At 45.9% G+C, this 20,792-nt stretch overlaps 2 protein-coding genes across 2 annotated transcripts in view; one reads left to right on the top strand and one right to left on the bottom strand.

Annotated features, from left to right (window-relative positions):
- Positions 1 to 2,504: 2,504 nt before the first annotated feature.
- LOC102383566 (ES1 protein homolog, mitochondrial-like) lies at positions 2,505 to 9,577 on the bottom strand. The gene is made up of 4 exons (XM_025213856.1): positions 9,423 to 9,577; positions 5,280 to 5,451; positions 4,364 to 4,565; positions 2,505 to 3,774 (listed from the first exon to the last, which is right to left on the bottom strand). Exons 1-4 carry the CDS (start codon positions 9,528 to 9,530, stop codon positions 3,582 to 3,584), a joined length of 675 nt encoding a protein of 224 aa, XP_025069641.1. The 5' UTR covers positions 9,531 to 9,577; the 3' UTR covers positions 2,505 to 3,581.
- Positions 9,578 to 11,024: 1,447 nt separating this feature from the next.
- The window catches only part of LOC102385220, an 18,658-nt gene continuing 8,890 nt past the window's right edge, over positions 11,025 to 20,792 (top strand). Inside the window, exons 1-2 of the mRNA XM_014523957.2 lie at positions 11,025 to 11,064; positions 18,643 to 20,328. Coding sequence (XP_014379443.2) covers positions 11,025 to 11,064; positions 18,643 to 20,328 — 1,726 coding nt within the window. The remainder of the gene's footprint in view (positions 11,065 to 18,642; positions 20,329 to 20,792) is intronic.

Raw genomic sequence — 20,792 nt, forward strand, 5'->3', positions numbered from 1 at the left:
GAAAGAGAACTTTATCTTGTTCTTTGGAAGAGCTAGTAGTAGGCCTGTGTGAACAGGGAAGTATTTAATTCAGATTCGGATTCAGCTGATTCAGAGGGCAGTGATTTGATTCAGAGATTCAGATCACTGTTCTGAATTGATTCAGTCAAATTGGCTTCAGAAGATTCATCGCCGATTCGGAGATTCAGCCATAGAGTATAATGGGGAATCACTGCAATACCTATAACTTTGTCATTTTTTGGCAGATTCAGACAAAATTGCAGGGGTGGTAGCCCCTCCTGAGGGCATGAAGCCCGCCAAGTTTCAAGGAGATAGGAGCAGGGGTATCTGGGAAACTGCACCTCAAAGTTTTGAAAACTCACGTCACATATGTGTGTTAAGGCACAGTGGGGTGAAAACTGCAGGCATGGGCTGACAGTTTGGCTGCCTGAGATGCTTCTGGTGCTACTGTGCTAGTGCTCACTAAGTTATTTTATATCTGTTGTCATTTAAAGTGCTGGACCGAATTGAGGCTGTAGGGAAGGAGGAGGAGGCCTCATTGGGGCACACTACCGTGTTGTGTAGATGCCCCAGCGTCAGTGAGGGCATGCCTTAACAGAAGCACAATCACCCATGTCACAAGTTTTGCCTGTCAGCAGTCTGAGGTTCAGTTTCCCAGAACTCTCTGCACTGATCTCCTTGAAAGCTGGTAGGCTTCTTGGCCTCAGCAGGGAGTAGCATGCCTGAAGTTTTCACCCTGCTGCACCTTAACACACATGCACAGCATCACCCATGTCATGAGTTTTGCCTGTCACCAGCTTGAGGTTCAGTTTCCCAAAAATCCCTGCACCTATCTCCTTGAAACTTGGCAGGCGTCATGATCTCAGCATAGGCTACCATCCCTGCAACTTCCACCCCCCTGTGCCTTCACACTTACAAGTGACATGAGGTTTGCTTTCAAGACTTTGAGGTGCAGTTTCCCAGAATTCCCATTCACCTATCTCTTTGAAACCTGGTAGGCTCCATGGCCTCTGCAGGCACTACTATCCCTGAAAGTTTCATCCAAATCAGGTAAGAAATGACAAAGTTATAGGCAGTTTTGTGCTTCTAGCCTATGGGCAAAACGGTGTTGAACCCGAGCAGACTTGGGTGCTGGCGATGGCCCCAGCCAGCAGTGGCAGCCTGCTGTCATCCTGCATGCAGATCCAGGGACCTGTTCCCCCGGGAGGGATGCAGGGCTGAGCCAGACTCCTCCTGGGGGTGTGGACCCCCAGATCTGTGCACAGGATGACAGCAGGCTGCCACTGCCAGCTGGGGCCAGCGGCAGCACCAGTCTTCCCGGTGCTCAGCACAAGCTGTGCCAAGCACTAGTTCCAGCTGGCAGCTGTAGCCTGTTGTCATCCCGTACGCAGATCTGGGGGTCCGCACCCCCCAGGAGGAGTCTGGCACCGCCTCGTAGTCCTCCCAGGGGGCACAGGCCTCCGGATCTGTGCGCAGGGTTTCAGCAGGCTGAAAATAAGGAGAGGGAGAGGGGAAGGACTGCTCTGATAGTGACATCTAGCTCCTGGTTTGATTCCCCAGCTCTCTGATCACTTTCCCCAGCTCTCTGATCATTTCCTCAGCTTTTCCTGGGGGGCATGGGCCCCCGATCTCTGCAAAGGGTTTCAGCAGGCTGCTGCTGGTCCCAGTGGCAGCAGCCTGTGCCAAGTGCCAGGAAGACTGCCCAAGCCTGCAGCAGCAATCTGCTGAAACCCAGCATGCAAATCTGGGGACCCACACCCCCCGGGAAGAGCTGGGGGAAGCAATCAGAGAGGTGGGTGCCACATCCACTGTGCCACCTCCACTGCTGCTGGGTGGGCAGGGGTACCTTGCCATGGCAGTGCGGTCGGCATGGGGCTCCCAGCAGCAGCACTAAGCCTCCCCACCCCACTGTGCTGTGGGGCCCTTGCAGGGAGGGCAGCAGGACAGGGAGCCCTGAGCCCACAGAAGGCAGCCTGCATCTACCACGCTGTCATAGGCTCTGCTTCAGCCGTGACGCCTGCATAGGGAGGGGGTGGGAGGGAGCCAGGCTTCACGCTCCACTCCAGCCACAGCATCCACTGCCTTCCATGGGCAACAGCCAGGGCTTAGGCACTACTGGGACAAGCAGGGGGCTCTGGGCCCTGGCCCTGGGACACCTGAGGAGGGCTTGGGGCTGCAAGTTGGGAGTGAGGGGTACTGAAAGGGCCAGGTAGATCTGGGTTGGGAGTGAGGGGCCATGTTGAGGAAATGGGGTAATGTTGAGGAAAAGGTTGGGAAGCACTGCCCTAGATCATCCTTTGACACCTTAGGGTTTAAACTGTGTCCCTTGGCTTTGCATTATTATTACCTAATCACTTGAGGCAGGAAAGAAGACAAGTCTAGGACAGCATAATTGATATTTCCCTGTGTAGCAGAAAACAGTAAAATGTACTTTATTTTTCCCAAAATCAGAATCCTAACATGGCTTCAGAAGACAAGCCTAGGCTTGTAGCCAACAGTTCTCTGCACTATTCTCTCTGAGCAAGAACAAAGCAGTCACATTTACAGTGCTCCCCACTATAGTGTACAATGCAAAAGTAACTCACAGTAGTTAGAGATCAGCAGATTTAACAAGTTTCTAATTTTATTTAGTAGAAAGACAAGCTTTTGATATAAGTGATACATGCCAGAAAATGTCAGCGTAGCTGGGGTCTCAAAGAAATGCTAGCCCCCTTGCACCTACTGAGGGAACTGAATTCTTGGAAAATCTGAATACCTTTTCCCAAATTTAAAAAAAAGGTCCTCTTCTTACATGGTTGCAATTGTTTTAAAACAGGCAAGTGTAAGTTTGCCAACATGAGCATAAAGATGCTGAAGATGCAGCTTGGTACACCCATATTCTACGGCTGATTTTCAAGATCCACAGAACAAGTCTTCAAAGCAACTCTGATAGTTATCTCCTTAAAAAGTTTTGGGTCTCCTTAAAAAGTTTTGGGTCTTCTTATTTCTATGAAGTTTTAAAAATGTCTCTCCCTCTCTCTGGATCTATTTCTACTTTTATTCCTAAGAGGTGAAACACAAGGTGTTTCATTAGAGCCTTTACATGTTGGTAAAAAGTCTTGCAACATAACATAGCAGGGATTGTGGGGAGGGGGCGGTGGGAGGGAAAAAGGTATTAGCACCAAGATCTAGGACTTGAGACAAACCAAGAGAAAGTTCAGGTCGGTCCATTCATGTCTGACATATTCCTCAGCTATTCAGAACCACATACAATTGCTATATCTCCTCCCACTAGAAGCCTGGCATACATAGGTACAGTGATGTGAATAGGTGCTGCCAGTGCTTCCATTGCATTGCCAGCTTACTATGTGGTGTCTCTTAGCAAGGTAAGGGTGGCAAGAAATCAAGGTTTTTTTTCTAGAGGTCCCCCTTCTTGATAATTGTTCAGTAGCAAAGGATTCAACTTGATAAAAAATTCATCTTGTGACACAAATGGGTGGGAAGGGTAGGCTGGTGCTCCATACTCAGTGGCTACATTGTATAATCAATGCCTTGTCAGGAGACCTGGACTCCATCTTACAGCATATTCTGTAGTTTTGCATTTAAGCCAGTCTGAGCACTTCTTTGACCATCTTTCCAACGCCATCATAGACCTCATGGATCGGGGCATTGCACATGAAGGCACTGGTAGTCACCAGCTTGTTCTTTGCATCTACATGAATCTCATTTACATGTTTGTTTACATGTTTACAGCCAAGTTCCTTCATGGTCTCAGCAGTCTTTGCATAGGGCCACCTAGGGGAAGAAGTGAGAGTAAACCAGATGCATGATGGGAGTCATAACAGAGGAAGACTCGTCCAAAGAATTGATGGAAAAAAATTAATCATTAGGTGCCTCCCTGAAATAGAGATAGTGAAATAAGCATATGGCTACTACGAGGAAGCCAGGTCTTTGTCTGTGGCAAGGGAATGTCTCCATGGTCAAGGAGTAAACTAAGCAAACTGTAACTACTTCTCCCTCCCTCAAAATGAATAAAAACTTTAAGTAAAATAAAAATTGAGGCCTTTAGGATCCTTTTGTGAAGCTCCAGAGAGCTACTTTCATCAAGCTATAGGGGTTTAGTTTTTAACCTAATGTTAATGAAGTGATGTTCACCTCATTTCTTGACCCTTAGAGAATTCATCCCCATCTTTGAGGTCGTGCCCAATGACATTCTTGGTCTGTTTAGGCAAGGAAATTGATGTAGTGATAGGATGTACCATAATTAGGTTTGTCAGTCAATAACCTGATGCTTTTCTTACCCCAGGGTTGTGAGGGAGGTGGAACACTGTACTGCATAGGTATCTCAAGATCAGACTGTGTATTAAACCTCTGTGGCACTTACTTCTCACATTCTGTGTCGTGTCCAACAGTCAGCTCGCATCCTGGGAAGATTTTGGCTGCCAGCACTGGGGAAATGCAGCACAAGCCAATGGGCTTCTTGGCAGCATGGAATGCCTTCAGAGTGTCCTCCACTGCCTTGGAGACAGTGAAGTTCTTTCCCTGTACAGCCCAAGTACTAAGATTTTTGGCCACTCCAAAACCACCTAACAATGGGAAAATAAAAATTAAAAAATATATGATTACACAAGTTTAGGTTTTCCTGTCAGGTCCACTATGATTATGTAGACTTAAAGCATGGTATCATTTATACACGTTAGAAAAACAATACAATACCACCACATCTGAATGCCTGAAAATTCCTCTTAGGCTGGGAAACAGTAGTGCAAAGGACCTTCATGGTCTCTCAACAGAGTTAGCTGGAGATGTAGTAGTTCATTATCTATGAACCCACTCCTCATTCATTATCTTACTTTTCTGAAGTTGTCATGTAACATGTTGGTAGAATAACTTCTAATTCAGGCCTCATCCCCGATGTGTACTTGCGGGAGTCAATAGCCACATTTCCAGGGTTGGTCCGGCTTTTCACCATTTGGTTTTATACTACATGTTCCCTGTATTTCCTGTCCCTACTAATGGACATCTTCCAGTTTTAGGTCTTCCTCTTGTATCAAGCAAGAGAAGAAGAGCAAGTGCTTCTATCCTGAAATACTATTTAATCTTCCCTTTCTTTCCCAAGAAAGCTCCTTTATTGCTACAGTTAAAATAACAGTCAAAGCAGATCATGTGAAAGGAACACCTTCTCTTTCCTGTCCTGCATTAAAACCCTCTCTTCATACTGAAATGTTATGGTTCCTCTCCAGCTCATCCTGGTGGACAGCTGCTCCTCAGGGTCACTAATATTTCACAAGCAGTTCTACCTGGTATGATCAGAGCATCCAATTCCTTGACATTCAGTTTGGCCAGGTCTTTGATGTTGCCTCTGGCAATTCTGGCACTTTCAACCAGCACGTTTCGTTTCTCCTGAGTTGGCTGACCTTTCACGTGATCCACCACATGCATCTGGTCTATATCAGGAGCATAAAACTCTCCCTGGAATGAGAAGAATAACAAGGTTGTTACCCTGAGGCCCATTTTCTAAGCTGTATTATTAGATACTAGGTAGTGAACGGGGATGCTTTGGTTGCCATGTTTGTGAAGCTTTGATAGTGAAGGGCAAAATATAGTGTTTCTCAGAACCACTGAAGCTACAAACAGCTGTCACATTATCCCAGGATAAACCATTTTATCTTGGGACAAAGTGCAATTGTTCAGACATCTACATCTGTTATCTCAGGATAAATCATAAAAGGGTTCATGGCATAAGAAGGACTAACATTTTATCTTGGGACATTGCAAAGTACCTCTGAATGGCTATTTTGGGATTGCATCATTGAATCAATAGCAGAAAAGTGGCGGTCTATTCAGTCACTCATTAAACCCTGATTAGAAGAGTGATGTGTGTACACACCAGTCCTAGGATATTTATGATCCAGGAAAAAAACAAACAGGCACAACTTACCCAGGGACAAGTGCAATGTCTGTTTCTAGCTTCACAGCTTAGATCATATCACAGAAACATAGACAATTAGAGTTGGAAGAGACCTCAGGAGGTCATCTAGTCCAACCCCCTGTTCAAAGCAGGACCATCCTCAACTAGATCATCCCAGCCAAGACTTTGTTTATCCGGGTCTTAAAAACCTCCAAGTGTAGACAGTCCATAACCTCTCTGGGTAACCTGTTCCAGTGTTTTACTACCCTCCTAATAAGAATGTTTTCCCTCATATAACCTAAACTTCCCTTGCTGCAACTTGAGATCATTGCTCCTTGTTCTGTCATCTGCTATCACTGGGAACAATCTAGCTCCATCCTTTTATAACCACCCTTCAGGTAGTTGAAGGCTGCTATTAAATCCCCCCCCTCAGTCTTTGCTTCTGCAAACTAAATAAACCCAGTTGCCTCAGCCTCTCCTCAGAAGTCATGTGCTCCATCCCCCTAAGCATTTTCATTGCCTTTTGCTGGAATCTCCAATTTGTCTATGTCCTTTCTGTAGTGAGAGGACCAAAACTGGACACAGTACTCCAGATATGGCCTCACCAGTGCCGAATAGAGGAAAATAATCACTTCCCTTGATTTGCTGGCAATGCTCCTATAAATGATGACTTGTCACTACATTATCAATGGTTATTGTCAGAATATGCCACTTTTTAAACTTCTTGGGCATTGGGTTGAAGGAAGAAAAATTATACTGAAGCTGATGAAGTCCCAATTTTTATGTATCACATAATTACTAGACACAAGCATCAATAACAGGGTAAATCATGTAACTATTCATTTAGGGCCCAATCCTGGCACCATTTAAGTAATGGCAAAACTCTTCCTTGGCTTAGTGATGCTGGATAAAGCTCCAAGATCCTTAGCCCATCAGAACATGACATGTAGTACTTAGGGCCAGTATTAAAGCAATATTAAAGCAACCGACTAAGAGCACTCAGTTTCATAGCTGCTTTTAGTATGGTTGTCTAGTATAGAGGAGGGACATGGTAGTGAACCCTTGCTTGAGGTCCTCAGCAGGTAAACCACACTCCTGTTATTACTGATGCTATAGTCCAGAGTAACTCCCTTGATTTTTCCCTGAGATCACAGCTGATTTCATACTTCTATAACATCTTCCTTCAGAGGCTCTATTGACCACTGTGAGACAGGGAAAGTAGTGCTATCCCCATCTTTGATGGAGGAAGGAAAGAAAACACAGAGATGATGTGACTTTTCCAACATCACACAGAAAATCAGTGGTAAGATCAGGAGAAGAACTTATCTCATCCTGTGTCAGTGTCTCTGAAGAAGACCACTGGGTGTTCAGAAGTGGACTCCAGGTGAGTATCACACAGTAGGGTTGGTCCCTCTGAGCTTGCCCATTTCTTTGCAGTAGGAGTTACCTGGCAAGTCCCAGTTACTGCTGGAGTTCAGAATTCTGGGCCCATGCTAACGCCACTCATTGGTTCATGATTTCTCAGTGTGGGGAAACTACCAGCACTAACACTGTGGCAAAACTCTGCTCTCAGTTACACTAGTGGAAGTCCAAAATAGCTACCCAAGCTATATACTGCAATAAAAATGACATAACAATGGGCGTAACTACACATGCGCATTTAGTGTACAGTAGTTGAAATTACTGCACAGCACAGGTACATGTCTACACATGCACACCCATACTGAACAGTAAATATGGTTTACCGACCTGAGTGTAAATTTGAGACCTGCATCATGCACATCTCAAATTTGAGCCTGATTAGGTACTGTGCAGTAATGAATGTGTAGACTGTGTAATGCACTATATGTGTGGAATGACTTGGGACTAACTTTGCACGTGTAGATGCTGGCCTATTAATGGCAGTAACTTAATGCACAGTAAATTTAAGCCAGTATAAATGCACATGTAGACATGCCCAGTGTGGAGGGAAAAAAAATCAGACCCATTGACTTCAGAGGAACTCCACCCTTGTATGTGTGAAGTGGCTTCCCTGAAGAGAGGGAAGAAATCCAGAGTTACAGGGCATGTCTACATGTGGCCATATGGTGCCATTGTTACTGCGCCGTCATTTAGTGTTACTAAATGACGGCACAGTAACAGCCCATACCGGATGGTGCCAGCTGCACTGTTATTTTTAGCTGCTACATCTCCATAGCAGCATACTATAATGACAGAGTGCATTGCTACAGCAAAGTAACTGCGGCGCCACAGTTTTTGCTGGTTGTCACTATGTCGGCATAGCGTGTTGCTATGGTGACGTAGCATCACATGTAAACACGCCCACAGTAGGGTAAGTGAGCAGAATCTGGCACACTCTTCTCATGTTTGTGGGGAGAGGGAGAAGGAGGACTATTACCCTCTCCTTCGTGAAAAACTAACAATAATAATAATAAAACAAGAACAGATTATTCTTCCTATCAGATTACTACAATGTGTTGGAAAAACTTGGATTTTCTTCTGCTGCAAAGAGATTTTCTATGTGACAGTCAGTATGGAACAAAAGAGAGGGAAGTTCAGTTACATAAAGATTGGGAGCCGTTACACTAACTTCCTACCAGTAAAGGGGAAAAAAAACCCCTTTCAATGTATTGAGTGAAAAGTATGCCAGTTTCCTCCATTAGAGGGCTCCTTCGCTTAAGGCATGGGGAAGCAGACCGCTCTAAGCACCGGGAAGGGAGACTGAATGCAGAAGAAATGAAGGAGTGAAAAACAAGAGGAGCAACTGCAGCTTTTGAAAGGGTTCCATTGTTTAAATGAATGAGAACAGGCATCCGGATACTTCTGGAATTAGATGGGTTGGACCCTCAGCTGGTATAAATCAGCATTGGTCCATTGACAACAGAATCACAGAGAGTTATGGCAATGGAGAGTCTGGCCAGATATGTCGGCTTCAAAGGGTGACATCACACAATATTTCTTTCCCTCGGCAATCAGTGCAATTCAGGTTCAGTTACCAAAGCAGCTTCTTGGTCACTGCTGGGTTGTTTTGCACTGTTTCAGTTTAACCAGCAAGAGCCATTCGAGTGGATTCTGTTTTTATGTTTTATGTTCAAAAACAGAATTTAAAAAAAGAATGTGCATGAAACAGACATGGAAGTGCCAAAGGAGGAAATGTCTAGGCCACAAGGAAAACAGAGCTGCGGTGTTGCAGGAGAGAGACATATTTAAGGAAGCTGCTTACAGATTTACAGAGAGACAGCACAGAGCTCAGTCAGATTCTTTGTATTGCAGGGGTTCTGGATATTTTAAGGGGATAACAATCTATGCTTGTATTACTGTGCCCATCACCATTGTGTCTGATCACTCTCACAGCCAAAGGAACCAGCACCTAACCTTGGAGAAGACTGTGTGACTTCCTTCTCCAGCGATCAGCAAAGATGCTCAGATCCCCCAACTGCATCTGGCAATAGGGGTATGGTAAAGAGCAGAACAAGGCAAGAAGATTTGTAGAAGAGACAGAACTGGTCACCAGAGCCAGTATGTTTCTTACCTGTGCCCCCTCCCTGCTGAGATGCACCAGCACAGCAGAAGACTCATGGATTTCGCTGCCATCATATACACCACAGCCAGCCAAGACAATGGCCACCTTCTTGCCCATGTTCAGAGTCAGAGTAGGTGGATTTTCATGGGAGGCTGGAGTTAATGTGTCTTGCTGTTCACTGCTCTGAGCCTTTTATAGCAGGTGATCCCATCCAAGGAGCAGGTGGGGCCATCTGGGTTGGGCAAGAGGCGTTTTACTGGCAGGAAACTTTCCATTTCCCCGAGACAGGTATAAATGTTGTTTGTTTCCATAATCAGGTGCTACCGCTCCAAGGTGCCTTGCCCCAAGGGGAATCTCCCATTGACCTGAGCTGTTCAGCTCAGCAGCTGTGTTGCTTTCCTTTCTTCAATCAATTTTCCACTATATTGAAAGCTAATGCACAGAGACATATTTATGTGCAATGGGATTTAACTGAGGCAGTAACTGACCAAAATTAATTCCTAGTTTAATCCCATTCAGGACACTGAGTTATGCAAGGGGTGGATTCAGGTCCTACACTTTTTAACCCTTTGTTGCACAAGTAGTAGTGCTCTTTTAACAGATTTTCCTTTTCCTTTGTTAAAAGTTCTCAGGTTTCAGGTGCTATATCCAAACAACATAAATTCTTCAGACAAACATATTAGTTTTATGGATTTGGGGCCCACAGTTTAGAAACAAAGAGCTCAATCCACTGCACCATTTTTATACCACTGATGGCAGTAACAGTGATATTACAGAGTGACAAATTTGGCCCAAGATCCTGAAACATCCTCCAATCCAGAAAAAGATTATCTTAATGCACCTGCCATTATTTCATTTTACTGGGTGCCCTCTGGGTTTTGAGGCTCATAAATTCTCTTGCCATAAAGGAAGGTGAGTCTCATGTGACACGGCTGAACACTGTTCTACAGTCTTCTGAGATTAGCAATAAAACACTTTTTATTTGATCTTTATCATCCCATTGAGACAGTGTATAACACCTATCCTTTATTTAAGAAATATATGTTTTGGGGGAGCACTTTGTTTATGCACACAGGCACACAGTGCCTTCCCATCACCACACATAGGCGTCTGCAGTTATTACCAGCATTTCTTAAAAACCAGTGATGCCAAGCACCAGGTATTTACATGTTACGACTGGGAATATCCAACAAACTTCTAACGCATATGAAACTGAAGGAATAGAAAAGCAGAAGAAGGGGGAAGGCAAATGTAAATGGAGGGAAAGGAAGAGAAAAATGAGGAACAACTCTGCAATATCTCTCAGGTTGCTGGGGAAACTACTGTGTAATGGCAGAGACAGAAAGTGTCAGTTATTATCTATTACATGGATAATATGGATACACAGCAGTATAACAAATTTAAGAAGGGGCATGGGACCCAAAAAAGTTTGAGAACCTACTATTATTATATGTTTGGTCTCTACAGCATTGTGAAGTAGCATACTGAGGGGGGCAAACAAAGCAGAAGCCTCAGGCACCACTTTTGACGAGGAGGTGTTGGAGGGAAAGGGAAGGGAAGGCTCATGAAAATAGCCATCACCACAGCAGAGGCTGATTGCATCTGACTGGCATGATAGCCCATACTGACCTGGGCATTGTGGCTACCTCAGGTGCAAAACTGCCCTGCTATGCTTCTGATATCTTTATTAGCCCCTGAAACAGGTGAATTGCAGCAGTAGTAGAAAGAAAAAGGGAACACATTTCCTCCATAGTTGCTTTGATGTTTATGGTATTGTAGATCTGGTATATACATCATTTCCCTTTACTTCAAAAAACTGATGAGTCATATTGTTGTATTAAAATCTATTATTTCCTCCTCCATCCCCTACCTAGTTAAATAGCTTGGTTTATTACTGATTAAAGTAAAAAATTCCTGTAGCAGTTATGGGGAATCAAAGTGCTCTAGAGGTGAGAATGCAGAAACATAGCACCAAGCCCACAGCCCATGGCAAAAGAGTCTTTAAGTTGCCTTTGCATGCTGGCAAACCTGGGCTGCTCTGGGTTTTGGAATGTCCTTGGTATAATTTGGACACTCCTGGAGGCCTATCTAACATGGCAGACTGACTTAGGCTGCTTTATGGGGTGTATCACTACTCAGCATCTCTGCAGTACTGCACACTATGGCCCCAACCTCTACCTAACCCTCTCCCCTTGGCTACTGCAGTGGCTGCACCAGTGAAATCTTCCCCCTTCCCAATGTAAGGACTAGGGCTGTGTAAAGCTTCGGTAGTCGATTCAATTTGGAGGAGATTCGGCCTGATTTGGCAGCCGAATCTCTGAATCCGAATCAAATAGGGAGACTCATTAAAAGGTCCAAATTGAATCAGAAGCCTCTGAATCAATTCAGAGAGATTCAGTGCTGTTTCAGAGATTCAGCCATAGTCTAAACAGGCAGCAGTCCTGGACCATGCTGGACACAGCTGCCTACAGCTGGTAAGTCTGTTGCGGTGGGCAGAGCGGGGAGGGAAGTGGTGTAGCTGGGCCCAGATCAATGCCCCCACAGTGAGGGCTGGGACAAGCTGCCCAGATGGGGTGGAGAGGCGCAGGAGTTGGGGAGGGAAGCTCCCATCACTGCATGCTGCCATGCGCCGCTGGTCTGGGAGGGCATGGGAGCAGGCATGTGCCCTTGGATCTGCATGGGCTGGGCCGGGCTGCAATCCGGGAGGCTAGCCCCCGCTGCCCGCCACCAGGTGGTGCACAGCCCGGAGCGCAGCCCTGGCTTCACCCACCCTGCAGAGTGCAGTGGAGCAGGGGCTATGGGGAGGGGGGCTGCAGCCACCTTAAAATTCCGCATAGCCCCTGCCACCGGCCCCTCCCTGATCCAGGTGCACGTGCGTGCCCCCGTGTCCTGCAGCTGCTTGCACAGCTGGGGCGCAGTGGGGCGAAGCCGTGGCTTATCCAGGAGGCACAGGGAGGTGGGAGTGGCTTCTGCTGCTGCACGCTGCTTGTCTGAGGCAGCGCAGAGGCATTGTCTTGCGCTTCCCTGCCCCGGCTGGGCAAGCGGTGGGAAGGCATAGTCCCCACTCCCAGGGCCAGCCCCCCTCCCTGAGTCCTGCACCCCCCCCACCCTGGCTGGGCAGCTTGTCCCAACCCTAGCCCCAATCCCTCCCTCACTGTGGGGGCGTTGATCTGCCCCACATTCCCCATCCCTCCCCCTTCACCCACCACAACAGATTTACCTGTGTCCAGCGTGGTTGAGGACTGCTGCCTGTTTAGTCTATGGCTGAATCTCAGAATCAGTGCCAAATCTTCGAATCTGATTCGGCCAAATCGAATTGGGACAGTGACTCAAATCACCGAATTGAATCACTGTCCCTCCAAATCTGCTGAATCCAAATCCGATTCGAATACTTGCCGCTTCGTACGGGCCTAGTTAGGACACTCTCTGCCTGAAGAAGTGTGTTCGTACCTGAAAGCTTGCAAAGAAGAATTTTACCAAGTATTTGAGTCAGTCTAATAAAAGATATCAGATTTACCCAAAGAACCTTGTCTGCCTATGTCCTTAGACCAACATGGCTACAACCAACACCCTTCCCAATGCAAATCTTTTAGGGTGCCTTTATTCCACTCTGGACATTTACTTGGTATAAGAGAACCAGAAAAAGGCTGAGGAACTCTCCCCAAGTTTTAACTTGGTTACAGACCGTGATATTTGCTAATCTTACAGATATTAGATATGTATCTCCAATACATATAGCTATGATGTGAAATGGTGGCAAGAGTTGCTTGCAAAGAGGGTGTGAGAGGCAGAACTGTGTAAACTGGTGCTAATCTGAGAGCCAGTGATCTATGCAAAATGAAGGTAACTGATAAGTTAGTGGAGCAGCAGGGAAAGGAAGTGTTGCAAGGAGCTAACAGGAGGCAGTATGTTAAAGCATGGAGAACAATGTTAGGTGAATTTATTCAGTGAATTTCATAGCTTTCAAATACATTATCTGAAATTGTTCAAATAGTGACTTGCCTTGCTTCCAGGCACGATATAGCAGGCCCAGTTATTTAATCCTGACCTGCACAGAATCAGAGAAAAATAGGAGTGGACGGGACTTCAAGAAGTCATCTAGTTTCATTCCCTACTTATCCCTGTCTCAACCATTCTAGACAATTTTTTGTCTACACTTAAAAACTTCCAATGGTGGAGAATCTACAACATCTTTAGATACTCCCTTTTGGTGCTGAAACACCCTCATAGTGAGAAAATTCTTCCTAGTACCTAACCCTAATTCCCCTTGTTGTAATTTAAACTCATTTAAATTATACTTTCTTATTAGTAGCTTTTCCTTCTCTGTTTCTACTTCCAAGCCCCATGCTGTGTGATAAACACCCCATTGAATGCCATATCGGTGCAAACTGCATGACTCAACCATTTGTATTTTCTCATACCCACTAGCTTACAATTTAACGCACACACAACTCTCACTAGAGTCAATGGGAGTTCCTCGTACTGTGTGTTAAAAAAATGACAAAGAAATTTAAGAATGCAAAGGCCAATATTCACAAGAAATGACTGAACTCAAGGTGGCTTGAAGAGTAGAGGTTTTCCTGTTAGCCCCATTGGATGGATTTATTAGAAATGGTATTGTATTCAATGCCCAAGCATTGCCATTGGCAATACTGGAGCATGGAAATAAATATGTGAGTAAATACAAAGCAGACAGCTAATTTTAAAGCATCTTTTTAACAAGGGTTAACCAGAAGTAAAATCAGCAGGGCCCTAAAGGAAGTTAGGAGCATCTTAGGCTGAGTCATAGACTGACATTTATTATGTTTAACAGCTCACTTGCATTTCCTTCTCTACATACAACAAGGCAATCTAACCAGGGATGTTGCTCTTAGGAAAAAGGGGCGGAGAGCTTAGAGGAAGAGCAGTCACTGGAACAGCTTTGAGTATAAAGAGCTAGGGAAGGAGAGTTAGAGAGGCAGCACTTCAGTCTGCAGCTGTATCTTCAGCAAACTCTGCAATGGCAGAGGTACAAGTGGAATCACTGCATCACTCCATAGGGCTCCTGGGGATTTCTGCAGGTAGGAACCAGGTGTGCCTGGTAAAGGAACCCAGTTTTGGGACTGGCTTTCATATGAGGTCTCAAATGAAGGAGGATCAATTAGTTTTTGTTAAAAAAAAGTAGTTATTTTCAGAATAGAGCTCTCTGAATCTTCTTTGAATGAAGAAACCTTTAGCTTTATTAGTCCATCTGCATATTTCAACAGTCAGTAACATGTTTGTCTTGGCTTTCAAACAAGGAGCTGAACTATGTTATTTGATCTGTCCTGGGCAGGTGTCAAATCTAAACTTTCTGGTACAGATAAATTTTATAAAGCAATTCTTGTAGTTTGATTCACTTCTCTCTCTCTTTTCCATTCCCCCAGAGCTCTCCTTTCCCCTATATCTCCTCTTCTCATGATCTTTCTTTCATTCCTGTTTTGTGATTCCCCCTCCCTTTTCTCTCTGCTTTCTTCACCTGACTCTCTTCATCTCCTGCATTCCTTCAAAGCACTCAAGATATTGCCTTTTCCCTTTGTTACACACAGGGTCCCTCTTACTAGCTGTGCATTCATACAGCTTCACCAGACCAGCCCCTCTAATCCCCAGCACGGCTCTGGGAGTCCTTCTGTTTGTTTTATCAGCTATCTTGGCTTATGCAGGTAAGACCATAAGGGCTGCCAGCCTAAAGTCCCTTCTGTAACTTGACATGTATTTGTGCCTGTTTTGCAACAGGCTAATTGACATTTTGCTGCTGTTGCCAAACCACTGATTTTCACTCCTGGAAGGATGCATGCCAGTTTTGCTAGACAGATTACTTCTAAACTAATATTTGCCAAGTTATTAAATGGATTCAGCATACTAGAAATTTGATGATTGATGTTTCCAACCCTCATAAAAGTGTTGTTTAAGGAAATTCATTGAATGAAACAGCATGTTGCTAAATAATTTGCTAAGAGACCATACTTAGCATAAGTGAGAATTATGGGTTATATGAAGTTTCAAACTATTTTGACTTACTATCCTTCCAGCAGGGACATGGAATATACTAGGGGTGGGCAATTATTTGGGCTAGAGAGCTACTTAGGGAGTTTTGATAAGATAGTGGACTGTATCAACATCTCCCCTCCCCTCTCCCCATCCCCTGTGTGCATAACAACTCACCAATACTCCCTAAGTAGCTCTGCACCATGCTCAGCTGGGCAGATGAGATGGGGCCATGGGCAGGCAGGGAGCAGCATCCAGGAGCAGGATGGATAGATTTGGCAAGAGCTGGGATCAGGATCACAGAGCGGTGACAGCATGGGGCCAGGGCCCCAGGGCAGAGCCACAATCTGCTCCCTGCACACCCCTGCCCACGGAACCAGCTCCTGTTGCAGGGACACGCGGGCATTGGATTGTGGGTCTGCCTTGGGCTCTGACCCCATGCTGTCATTGCCCTGCAATCCCAATCCCAGCCCTGGCCCCATCCACCCATCCTACTCCTAGATACCACTCCCCACCCACTCTTGGCTGCATCTCATCTGCCCAGCTACGCACTTTACCCAGGTGGGTCCTGGCCAGTCTCACTGAATATCCTGCCTGCCTGCTCCATCTGGTGCCCCCAGTGGTGGGTGTGGGGCAGATGGGCTGGGCTGTCCAGGCAGTGGGGCCTGGTCTGGCAGTGGTGGCAGAGACTGGCAGCAGCAGCTAGAAAGAGCTGCCACTGCAGGGACTGCAGGAAAATGAGTTTAGCTGCCACACCTCTCCAGCCCAGCTTCATGCCTGGGGGCAGCACAACCAACTGCATGTGCCACAGCCTGGATTGTCCCCTGCACCTGGGCCAGGTGGAGCTGAGGTACCCACTGTGGACCGGACAAAATCCCTTGGTGGCCTGTGCCTGACCCATGGGCTGTATTTTGCCCACCCCTCATACTCAGATTTTGATGCATTCATTTTAGGGAGGCATTAATGCTATTGCTGGAAGCAGGAGTGGACTGGACAGACTAAATCCCTGTTCCATAAACTTGTGAAGACTGCTGAGGACTTTGAATATTCCCCACCCCAGCAATTGTACAGCACAGGCTGAAGCCAATGATAAACAATTCCTTACAATTTTACAAATTCTGTACCAAAGTGGTTACCAAGTGTGAGATCCTCTTTCTCCCCTTTCCATAACATCCCAGTGAAATTTTCTAACCATTTTACCCCAGGTTAACAGGCTGCAAGACTAACTGCATGAATAATCAAGTCTGCTGGAGCGTGCTAATTAGTGCGCTCCCACAGACTCCATGTCTCAAGTATCAGTGTCCTTGTGGTTCAAAATGGTGGTGGGTGTGCTTTAACTAAAACTCATTCAATGAAAAACACCCTTAGATTTTATCAATATACACCAACTATGTGCCTATGTAGCTACAGTGGGTGGGGTCCTGCACTGTCTTCCAACTCTATCAAGCCATGTAATACCTAATTTTATATAACATAGTAACCATTTTCATAATACAGTAAAAGTTCCATTAACCAGCACATTACAAGCTGGCATGCTCTATTAACCGGCATGCCAGCTTGTAAGGTAAAGTGAAACTGGACCCGTTTGCTGAGCCTCCACGGCCCAGGGCAAAGCAGCCTGTGCTGCTGAGCCCCCATGGCCTAGGGGCATAACAGGCTGTGCGTGGCCCGCCTCCCTGTCCCACAGGGCCCACAGGGCCCGTGGAAGGGTCAGTGATGCCATGGGAGGGTCAGTGATGCCGTGGGAGGGGTGGTGATGCCCTGGATGCGGCGGGAGAAGCGGTGGCCCGAACAGACAAGGACGCCTGTTTGGGCTGCTCAATTAACTGGCATATTTTGTTATCTGGCATCCCCCATTCCCAGGGGATGCTGGATAATGGAGCTTTTACTGTATTGTTTCCGAGCTGTAGCTGGATTCCTCTGAAACTAGCTTTCAATCTTTTAAAATAAATTCTCTGGCTATTCTCAGAAAGGAGATACTGGACAAGATAGACCTTGAGTCTGAACCAAACCAGTAATTATCATTCTGTTTTATTTTGTGACTGACTTATGATAAATATCAACAAGTTGCAATACCGTGCAAGACACGTCATGCAAATATGAGCTGATTTATAGACAGGGGATTAACAGGATTCATCAGGAAGTAAAGAGAAGTGAAGTGCTGCAGCTTTATTTTCAGTAGTATGAACACTAATATAGTTTCTCTTGTGGGCCACACAGAATTTGGGTGAAGAGAAGATAATAAATTGGTGAACCTAAATTGATTGGGGTGTTCTATACACACAGGGAGCTGTAGAAAAGTAAGCAAAGAATTGATTGTAGGAACTCATACATGTTTCATAGTTTCATAGTTGATAGGGTCAGAAGGGATCATCAAGTCCGCCCCCCTGCCATGGGCAGGAAAGAATGCTGGAATCAAACGACCCCGACTAGGTGTCTATCTAGCCTCCTTTTGAAGACCCCCAGGGTAGGAGCGAGCACCACTTCCCTTGGAAGTTGGTTCCAGATCCTAGCCTCCCTGACTGTGAAGTAGCGCCTCCTGATGTCTAGCCTGAACCTACTCTCAGCTGACTTGTGGCTGTTATTCCTAGTTACTCCTGGTAGTGCTCAGGGGAACAGGGCCTCTCCCATTCCCCGCAGGTCCCCCCTGGTAAGTTTATAGATGGCCACTAGATCCCCTCTCAGCCTTCTCTTGTGGAGGCTGAACAGGGTCAGGTCCTGTAGCCTTTCCTCGTAGGGCCTGCCCTGCTGTCCCTGGATTATGCGAGTGGCCCTCCTCTGGACCCTCTTGATGCTGTCCACATCCCTCCTGAAGTGCGGTGCCCAGAACTGGACGCAGTACTCCAGCTGCAGCCTGACTAATATTGCATAGATGGGGAGGATCACCTCCTTGGACCTGCTCGTGATGCATCTGTGGATGCATGACAAGGTGCGGGTTAGCCTTACTGACCACGTCCTCACATTGGCGGCCTATGTTCATCTTGGAATCAATAATGACTCCAAGGTCCTTTTCTGCCTCAGTGCTGATGAGAAGGGAGTTCCCCAGCCTATAGGTATGTTTATTATCCTTAATATATGATGCAGCGTACACTGAATTATAGAACTATGGAAACTCATTCCTGGCACCCTGACAAGCATTCTGTATTGTGATAATAGAGTCTGAGGTGGCAGTTACCAACATGGCATGTCATGGTTTAATTCCACTTTGTTATTTTTCCTACAGGAGTTCGGAAGAGCCTGAGAAATGTCTACTTGTTTGTTACCCTCTGCCTGACTCTCTCAGTATTATGGTGTAGCTATGGAGTGATTCATATTCTAGCAGGGCAAGGAGTTCTGAATGGTCTTGGTGATTACCGCAATGCTGTGGTGCCTGGCCTGGTGACATTTACTCTAGGTCTACTCATCATTGCTGGAGTAGGCTTCCTCCACCAGGAGGTCATCCCAGCCATTATTGCTTCTGCTGTATCTCTCGCCTGTGCCCATGAAATTGCTGCACTTTATAACATGGCTTTTGGTTCTTCAGCTGTAGCTTGCAACTATCTGATTGTCTGCTTCACTGCGACTTATTTTGCTGTGGGGAGGTTCCTTTATTTCCTCAGCAAGGAAAAAATCACCCTCCCTGGCACAGATTTAGCCAAAAGCAAGGCCAATGAACTTGTTCAGGACAACAATGCCAGCACAAATGACTTGGCAATCACTGGTTTGATCTTGAACATGCTCTCTGCCAGTGTTTTTGGCTGTAAGCTCCTGGGAGTGACCAATAATCTATTTGTTGGCCAAGTGCCTTGGCTTTGGGCTGCCGCAATTTACCAAACTGGAGTCTGCATCTTATCCTACCGTGCCCTGGATGCCCTTGCTGCCACATTTTTTGGTTTCACTTCCATCCTGAAATTTGCTGGGGGTTATTCCCTTCTTTATCGGATCTGGCAGGCAGATGAACCAGTTTTTCCTGTCCCACTTTTAGTGGTTTTTGCTGTCCTATTTGCTGTCTTGGCTATTTTCAGGGCTCTTAAAAGCCCACTGGAGGGCCTGTATTTGCTGTTTTATGTGGCCTACTGCATCGCATTAGCCTGTTGTCCCAAGGGATTTTTTGAGGGTGGTCCCCAAGGTGTGGATGTGGCCATCTTTGTGGCCTCAGCCCTCATGACTCTCATTTACCTGTACAACATGAAGGCAAGCACCAAATTCCCAACAGGGGAAGGAACAATGAAAGCCTTGCTTGCTCGCAACAGCATTCTTAAGCTCCGTGAGGGGAAAGACCTTCATGCTCCCTATCTTGGCTATTCCAAGTATGCGGATGCAGAAGTGCTCGGTTATGCATGCAGCGTCCTCGCCTCCTTTTCTATCACAATGACAGTGGATCCAAAGGCTCCACTCGCTACCGTAGTCATACCATGGGTTGTGGCAGCTGGAGGGATCTTTAAACTTTTATGTGGCTCATTGGCCTTTGCCCGTGGTAAAACCCTAGAGAGTAGTGCCTTCATTCTTTATGGGGCCATGTGGATCATATGGGGCTTGACTAGATACAGTGGTCTCTATGGCACTAGCAGGGGCTTCCAAGTAGCTGTAGGCATCATTGCCTTCATGCTCTTCAATGGTTTCATTGTCTTCGGTACACTTTTTCTAAGCATCTCCTGGTTCATTTACTCCCTCACGTTCTGGCTTATCCTCATTAGTTTCTTGCTGGATGCAGTCAATGCCATCCCAGCTGGCTATGACATTGCTGTCACCATCATCTTCGGCCTGGTCAGCTTCTTCTGCTTCCTGTCTGCTCTTTTTAATAGCACTTTTGAAGGTTCCTTGTTCCCAGTGGGTAGGCCTATTGTGAAGCTCAGTGGTGTGGGGGGAGGAAGCACCAGATGCCTTCATCTGCCTGCCAGGAAAGCTTCCTCAGTCAAGAAAATTGCAGGTAAGGGAAATACACAGTGAAAAAGTAGGGGGTCAGTGTTACTTTATTACAAGTTTTTTTCCCCCTTTCAGAATCTAAGAACCTTGGTATATGATTGCATTTGGAGAAAGGTAGTGTCATCAGGTGGTTAGAGAGTGGGAGTTAGGGGCCAAATGCTCTGATGGTTTAAATTTCATTGAAATCAGTGAAGGTGCATCCATTTATAGAAGCAGTTAATCTGGCTCAATGACTCTTGCCTTGTTCCCTGCATAGTCAGCCTCAGCTCTTTCACAGAAATTCCCAGGGGCTGGTTTCATGAGATGATACAACCTTTGTAAATCCTTGTTGGGAAGTATTAAAATTAATACAGAAGTGTTGCTGTCTCTAGAAAAGAGCCATCTTTTATTCCTGTCCTGATATAACTAGGAATCTCCTTTCATGAGTACTTCGGTGAGCATGAAATACCACAGTGAGCAGCATTTTTT

This window comes from Alligator sinensis, unplaced genomic scaffold (genome assembly GCF_000455745.1).
Source record: "Alligator sinensis unplaced genomic scaffold, ASM45574v1 scaffold27_1, whole genome shotgun sequence".
In the NCBI taxonomy this organism is placed as follows: Eukaryota; Metazoa; Chordata; order Crocodylia; family Alligatoridae; genus Alligator; species Alligator sinensis.

Bases quoted from the DNA above. Each gene is read 5' to 3' on its own strand.
- LOC102383566 (XM_025213856.1), bottom strand. From the start codon at position 9,530: ATGGGCAAGAAGGTGGCCATTGTCTTGGCTGGCTGTGGTGTATATGAT. The intron at 5,452-9,422 runs GTAAGAAACATA...TTCTCATTCCAG, and splicing joins TCAGCAGGGAGGGGGCACAG to GGAGAGTTTTATGCTCCTGA. The intron at 3,775-4,363 runs GTAAGTGCCACA...TTCTTCCCCTAG, and splicing joins CACGACACAGAATGTGAGAA to GTGGCCCTATGCAAAGACTG.